Source organism: Danio rerio, chromosome 4 (assembly GCF_052040795.2).
Source record: "Danio rerio strain M-AB ecotype USA chromosome 4, GRCz13ab, whole genome shotgun sequence".
In the NCBI taxonomy this organism is placed as follows: domain Eukaryota; kingdom Metazoa; phylum Chordata; class Actinopteri; order Cypriniformes; family Danionidae; genus Danio; species Danio rerio.
In genome coordinates this window covers 1,651,930-1,660,000 of record NC_141024.2, presented here as the reverse complement: position 1 = coordinate 1,660,000, position 8,071 = coordinate 1,651,930, and the positions used below count along the sequence as shown (strand labels likewise).

Here is an 8,071-nt window from a genome sequence, read left to right as displayed (position 1 = left end):
ATCTTAATTTTTGTCTCTCCACAGACTCTCAGAAACCAAAACGGGACGGAAAGAAGAAGGAGCGAAACCCTACAGACTAGAGGAGGAAAACTCCTGAAGCGTCTCCTTCTGCCTCCTGAAGACGCTTCCTATTCCTCATGCTATATTTTTAGATCTTTTGTAGCGTTCACTTACAGCTCACGCAGTACTAAATAAGAGAGAAAGAGAAACGCAAATGAGTCTACTAAAATCTTCAACACAAAAATCTGAGATGACAGAAAGCACAACTGAAAGAGTGTTTTATTGCATTGATGAGTGTGTGTTTAATTGGCCTCATCAAACAGTGTCTTCGACTAGAGTGTGAAGCAGAACTTACTGAGTTTTACATTAGTAGAGAATTATTACTGTTTTAATGCAGCATTTGGTCATTGATTTATGCAGCACTGATTATTAACATCATCTGATGCTTCTCAAACATCCCTGCATATTTAACAGTGAAATAAAACAAGTGTACTATTGAAGACACAGTTCTTTTTCAAATATTTCACAAGTGCTGATTAACAGAGCAAGGGCACTTTTCCAACTTGGGCTCATTCTGAAAATGTACCCCTGTATACATTTCTGGAGATCACGAAATACGTCCCAGGAGCTACATTTTTTGCACACTTTTTTTAGATCTCAAATTTCTCTCGCAAGTGTCGTTTGCGCCTGCTGTTCTCGTGTAAATCCACCAGAGTCTGCTGTTGACTGACTGACTGACTTCCCTTAACCCAATCGACAGTGTTTCCAAAAGCAGTCCAGAAAAAGTAAATCCCTCGTCTGATTTTTACCACGTTTTCAGATTTTACCACATTCTCACCCTGTTATTTATTTGTTTATTTTATTTTTTAGCTTTTATTTTTGTCTTACCTGCTTTCTGGAATTGTTCTTCGCCAGACTTGAACCCTGTCGTCGTGGTCAACTCCTTTCTGTGTCTCAAGTCCACCAATGTACATGGAGAGCCACTGGACAAACTGGTAACAGCTGAAAAGCCATCCTCACAGAGGTAAGCGGTCAGCTGATAAGCGTGAAAAGGAACAACATCACACTGCCCCATAGTGTTTGTTTTAAATATGAAATGCAAGCTTACGTACTTCTGGCTACGTAATTTGCAATCTCCATAAATGTAAACGGGTACATTTATAGAATAAACCTGTTGCATTTTTTTTTCAGTGTTAATTTTTCTTTGGCTTAGCCTTTTATTTTAGTCACCACAGTAGAATGAACTGCCAACTATTCTAGCATGTTTTACACAGCGGATGTCCTTCCAGCTGCAACCCATTACTGAGAAACACCCAAACACTTTCATTCACTCATACACTACGGCCGATTTAGTTAATTAATTCTCTAATAGCGCATGTGTTTGAACTATGAGGGAATTCGGAGCACGAGAACATGCAAACTCCACACAGAAACGCTAACTGACCCAGCTGAGACTCAAACCAGTGACCTTCTTGCTGTGAGGCGACAGTGCTAACCACTGAGCCACCTTTCACATTATTTCCTATCATATTTTTCTTTAGGAGAAAGTCTTTATTTTTTTTAGTTTTGCTAGATTAAAACTATTTTGATTTCATTTTTAAATAAAAGGTCGATATTATTAGCCCCCTCACGTAAAATTTAAGTTGTTTTTTTTTTTAAGATTTATTTTTGGGATTTTTATGACAGTTAAAAAACAAAAGTAAAAAAAGACAACAACAGTACAAATAGAAAAAAGTATATAACAGTACAAAATTGATAAAAATATATATAAAATAAACCACACTATAATCCTCATATTGTGCGACGCACAGTATAGGATGTGCATAAACAATATATCGTGTGCATTAATTTTTAAAATTGAGCATATAAACAGGTCGGTACCGGAAGTTGGGGTTGACAGCCTGGTGCATTAAGTCAAATAAACAATGATAATAAAAGAAAAGATCAAATTAAAAGTGAGAGAAAACAGAAAATATTTTAAACTAAATAGGCTGGGGGGGGGGGGGGGGGTTATTGTGGTTTTATGTCAAGAAAAAGTTGTATGCTTGTGCTATATCAGCAGCACTACTACTCATCTGGAAGGCACAGATCAAAACAAAAATGCAAGATTGTCAACCATTCACTCCACAGTAACTGCCCTGAATTCTCAGATATCTGACATGCTCCAAGAATGGCAACTAATTTTTAGAAAATTTGACCACTGAACCTCGACTGTGTTTAATTTTTTAAAAATTTAAATAAGTTTTCAAATATTTCTCAACAAGAAACAATTTTCAAGGCGTTACCTATTATATGTTTTCTCCTGGATAAAACCTTTTTTCTTAAAGTTTGGCTGAAATAAAAGCCGCTTTTACCTTTTATTTTTAGCTCCTTTTCAAGATTGTCTGCAAAACCATCCCTTGTTGTCCAACAACTTGCCCAATCAACCAAACTTGCTTAACTAACCTAGTTAAGCCTTTAAATTACACTTCAAACTGAATAATATCCAGCAAAATAACTAGTAATATTTTGTTCTGTCATCTTAGCAAAGACAAAAGAATTTAGTAGTTACAAGTTAGTTATTAACATTTAGAAATGTTCTCCCTGTTAATCACAACTCGAGCTCATTCTGATTACGTACCCCATATAAATTTCTGGAGAGTGGCAAGTATGTCTTAGGATGTATGTTTTTTTTATTTTTGTTATTGCAAATCCAACAGAGGCCGCTGTGCGCTTTTTCAGATCTCAAATTTCTCTTGTGAGTGTCATCCGCACCTGCTGTTCTCACATAAATCCACCAGAGGCCGCTGTTGACTGACTGACAGACTGAGTGATCGACTGACCCACCCTGCTCCTTTCCTAAACCCAACCAATAGTGTTTTAAAAAGCACAGATTGACCTTCCCACGGACTTCCCCTAACCCAACTGCAGTGTTTTAAATGCTATCCAGAAAAAGTAAAGCCCTGATTTTTACCACGCTTTCAGGTTTTACCGCATCCTCACCCTGTTATTCATGTTTATTTTATTTTTTTAGCTTTTGTTTTTGTCTTGCTTTCTGAAACCATTCTTCACCGGACTCGAACCTTGTCGTCGCGGTCAACTTTTGAGCTACCGGACAAACAGGTAACAGTGGAAAAGCCGTCCATAAAGAGGTAAGCTGTCAACTGTTAAGCTTAAAAGGAACGGCGTCATACCGCCACATGGCGCTCAATTTAAAGATGAAATGCAGCCATACGTTTTGACTATCTCCAGAAACATTATTCGTGATCTCCAGAATTGTATACAAGGCTACGTTTCAGAATGAGCCTACAGTATGTTGGTTAAACAGCACTTGAGAAATGTGTTTAAGAGAATTAAAAGTTGACACTTTCGTTAACTCTGCTGTATGTTTAACTGTATCTTTATACACATTCCAATTCCATTTGAATTCCAAAATAGAACTCTGGATCCTGTTTGGAAGTGCAGTTCCAATCAAATTTGAACATTTACATTTAGAATGCACTCTAAATTCCGTCCAGCTGGAGGATCAAAGAGAAACACATCTTAACCGAAACGAATGCTGTGACTGAGAGTCTGTGCTGTTATATGTAACAATAAAGACATTAATTATTCCTTTCCATTCTCAAGCGAGCGTTTCATTGGTGGAATCATCACACTGCAGGACGGTTACTCATCATAACACCTTTATTGGCTAGAACTCTTCTTCAAAATGATATCGCACAATACAGCAAATCTTATAAATACATGTTCATCGGCAATCTCCTTTCAGTGCCCTAATAAAGATCAATAACATTCATATTCATTAATAAACACATGTATTTACAGCTCATCTGTGCTACACATACAGACTAAATAGTATAATACAAACAGTAAGCTGATAACAAACCACACGTCTACTGATGGAAGCCACAAAATCACGGTGAACAGAAGCACGTGACGCACGGCAGCCATGAAAAACGAAGCGTATTTAATATATTTACACTCTCATCTGTACAAACATCACCCCTACTGAAAAATCAACTCTTTTTTTATTTGGTATACAGGTAAAAACACACCTTCTGTGCTTTAGTGAGCGTCCACACACGAGGAGCTGCTCTGTGTGCGCTGTTTTACTTGATTTTTTGGACACCCTTTTTTAAACTTTACTGCGTTTAAGTCATGTAGAACAGTGTTTCTCAACCACGTTCCTGGAGGACCACCAGCACTGCATGTTTTGGATGTCTCCTTCATCTGTCACACAGGTCTTTTAGTGTCCGCTAATAAGCTGATGATCAGAATCGGGTGTGTTTGGGTAAGGAGACAGAATATGTGCAGAGCAGGTTTTATTCCAGGAGCATGGTTGAGAAACACTGATCTAGAACATGTGTGAACACACTCTTAGACCCAAAACATACTCAGTCCCTACAGGGTTTTCAGAGTTAATCTGTTAAAAAATATATATATATTGCAAGATATTTGTGTATTTTCACAGCAACACACAAGAATTGAAGCAAATAAAGAAGCCATTTTAGGCTGCGAATCTAAATAAATGCCTGTAAAGTCATTGGGAGACTGTCTTAAGGTCATTAATATTGCATTATTTTAATAAATAATGAATCAAATGAATCTAAAATATTAATACAATTTAAAATATCACAATTTTACCACAGATGTTGTCAGTTTCTTATGTCATTTGCTTATTACAGTTACATTTTTAAATATGTTACAATTTAATAGTTGTGTTAAATGCTAATAATATTGCACAATTTTTACCGTAGCTATTTTTCCCTTTGTTTTGGGTGGGTGTGAGCACATATACATCAAGAAAAATAACAAAAAATATTATTATATCTCTTTTTTTTCTTATATTTTGTAGTATTCTTTGGGAAATGTGTCAGAATAGTGAGTCATTGTGGAGAAAATAAATAATAACACAACTGGATATCTGGTTTATCTTGTTTGTTGCAGTGTGCTCGCAACACTAAAGCCATGGGTTCGATTCCAAATGAACAAAAGAGCTTATAAAATGCATCTAAAGGTAAATATTCATCGCTGGTATATACACTAACAAGGCTTTGACAATCCTCCGGCTGTGTGTATGCAATCAATCAGGAGCAGCTGTGTGTTTGTGGTGCATGACTGGAGCTTGTAGTCCATGAAGTGGCGCATTTGTAGTCTGTTACTGATCAGTGTATATACCACCGATCTGCTCAAGCTGGATCACTGGTGACCGTGACAGATATGATCATTCCAGGTGTATAAATACAGATGTCTCTGGGTTTAGGTGGAAACTCTAGCGCCGCCTGGAGGATGGAGGGTTTGTTGTGTGTAAGTGTGTACTTTTTCGTTCAGTATTTCTGCAGTCTCACACTTTATAGATCTCTTTCGTGCAAGCAAACCATTGATAAACTAAATAAGAAAAGTATATATAACTTTGAAGTCCACAGACTGCTTCAGTTTCAGTGGCCAGCATTCACAGGTAAGTAGAAGGGATACAGCTGTGGATACTCACATCAATATAGCATATTTCTGTGATGCTGTACATTACTGTGAGGGGTAGTGGGTATTTTAATAAACAATATAAATAATACTTGTCGTAAGTAGTGTTTTACATTGTTGTGATGGTAGGAATAGACGTTAATAAAATGTAATTGATGGGTAATTTGATAAATAATCGCTTCGTTAACTTCTGGACGCAGCTGTATCCTTTCTAATAACAACCTCAGCAAATCCTCGCGTCTTATTGGATACAGCTGCGGATACTCACATCAATATATCTTTTTTTTTTGACACTCCATCAATATTTAACTGTATGAACAATAATTGATTTAATTACTGCTTTTACATTGCTGTGAAAAATGGGTTTAGAGATGGGGTAAACATTAATAAAAATGCAATTAATGGATAATTTAATAATAAATAAAATCAATACTTATCGTTAGCTTTCTGACCGCAGCTGTATCTCTTCCAGCAACAACCCCAGCACTTTGCGCTCTTCTGGGATACAGCTGCGGATACGTCAATACCGCGTTTTTGTGACACTGTACAACAATAATTAATATTTTTACATTACTGTGAGGGTTAGGGAAGGGGTAGGCGTTCATAAAATACAATTTAATGGGTAATTTAATAAATATGATCAATATCGTTAACTTTCCGACGCAGCAGTATCCCTTCTAGCAACAACCCCAGCACCTTGCGCTCTTCTGGGATACAGCTGCGGATACTTACGTCAATATAGTTTTTTTTTTTTTTTTGACGCTGTACAAGAATAATTCAGATTTTTACATTACAGGGAGGTTTGGGGTAGATGTTAATAAAATGCAATTTAATAGGTAATGTAATAAATATTATAATTATCGTTAATTTTCCGGCGCAGCTGTATCCCTTTTAGCAACAACCTCAGCACTTGGCGCTCTTCTGGGATACAGCTGCGGATACTCGCATCATTACATATTTTTTGTAACACTGTACAATAATAATTAATATTTTTACATTAATGAGAATGTTGGCGTAGGGGGAGGTTTAATAATATACAGTTTAATGGGTAATTTAATAAATAATATAATTATTGTTAGCTTGGCAGCTGCAGCTGTATCCCTTCTGGCAACAACCCCAGCACCTTGCGCTCTTCTGGGATACAGCTGCGGATACTCACAGCAATATAGCATTTAGTTATTTATTTTTATTTTTGTGACGCTGTAAAACAATAATTAATAGTTTTACATTACTATGAGGGTTGGGGTAGGGGATAGCTGTTAATAAAATACAACTTAATGGGTAATTTAATAAATAATCTGAATAATAATTGGTTTAATTACAGTTTTAACATGATTGTGATAGTTGGGATTAGGGTTTGAGCATTGTAAACGTTAAGAAAAAACACAATTAATGTGTAATTTGATAAATTCGAAAAGATTATTCTTGTAAGCTTTCCGGCCGCAGCTGTATCCCTTCCAGCAGCACATCCTCGTGCTCTTCATATCAACGTCCTTGTATGGCTTCATTCTGCTCTCACTGATGTCTTCATATTATTGAGGTTTTTATGTGTCTATTAAAAGACATCATGGAAAATCATCTGTGTTTTGTTTGGTGTGGCGCGTCGTTTATACCCTATATTTGAGTTTAGCGCGCGCACATTGATAGCCGACTTATTTACTGTATTAAAAACACACAAACATAAACACAAACATTAATGTACATACAATATTACACACACACACACACTCGAGGTGCTCCAGGGACTGCTATAAACTCGATGTCAGCCTGTGTCTCTCTCTTTCACACACTGCACACACACACACACACACACACACGTACTGTACATATCAGATATTATTACTACATGTCTACATTAGTCGTTCACTAATCCTACAAAAACAACCACATGCACACAAACACTTTAGGTTTAGAAAAACGAGGGAGAAATTAATAAACAGCAAACATTCACAGCATTAATAACACTCAAATATTATATTTCCTACAGTTAAATTAAAGTAGGAAATACATTTAAGCCCTTTTATATTCATTGTGCTGTCAGTTAGATCATGAAGAGGAGGATGATGATGAAGATGATGACGGTTATAAGTTTAATTTAAGGTAAGATTTTTCTCCAAAATGTAAATAAATAAGATTTTGTATGTGAATATGTACATATGTGTGTGTATAACAAACCTAATTAACAACCCATTCTCTGAATAAATAAGAAATAATTTACATAAAGGCATAAAATTAATTATAATTCAGACTGTGGTGCAGTCGGTGATGCTGATTTTGCACAATTGTCCTGTTTATGATCATATCTCTCCAATATTGCTAATCTAAGAACTGTGATTTCCAAAGGAGAAATGTCAGATGATCTTTACGTGAGTTTAATCACGATTCAGGTTACTTTACTGTGGGTTTACGCCTGAAAGTTTGCTTTCATTTCTTAATTGTGTTCATTCTGATGCTGACCTGAAATTTGATTGGCCACCCTGGGTGTCAGTCACACACTCTAAACTGTGATTGGCTGATCATTTAGAGACCCAGGTGGAGCTTTATTGCTTTGGCAGGAAGAGATCAGAAGTGTGTCAGAGTAAGTGGATTACACTGTACAGCATTGAGAATGTAA

General features: G+C 36.3%; 1 protein-coding gene across 3 annotated transcripts in view; it reads left to right on the top strand.

Annotated features, from left to right (window-relative positions):
- The window catches only part of ptn (pleiotrophin), a 120,794-nt gene extending 117,189 nt beyond the window's left edge, over positions 1-3,605 (top strand). For 2 of the 3 annotated variants that reach the window (XM_088649718.1, XM_087246142.2), the window contains one exon: positions 25-3,605. In XM_088649718.1, the coding sequence (XP_088505844.1) occupies positions 25-80 (56 nt within the window). In that variant the 3' untranslated portion in view covers positions 81-3,605. 3 annotated transcript variants of the gene reach the window in all.
- Positions 3,606-8,071: the final 4,466 nt, after the last annotated feature.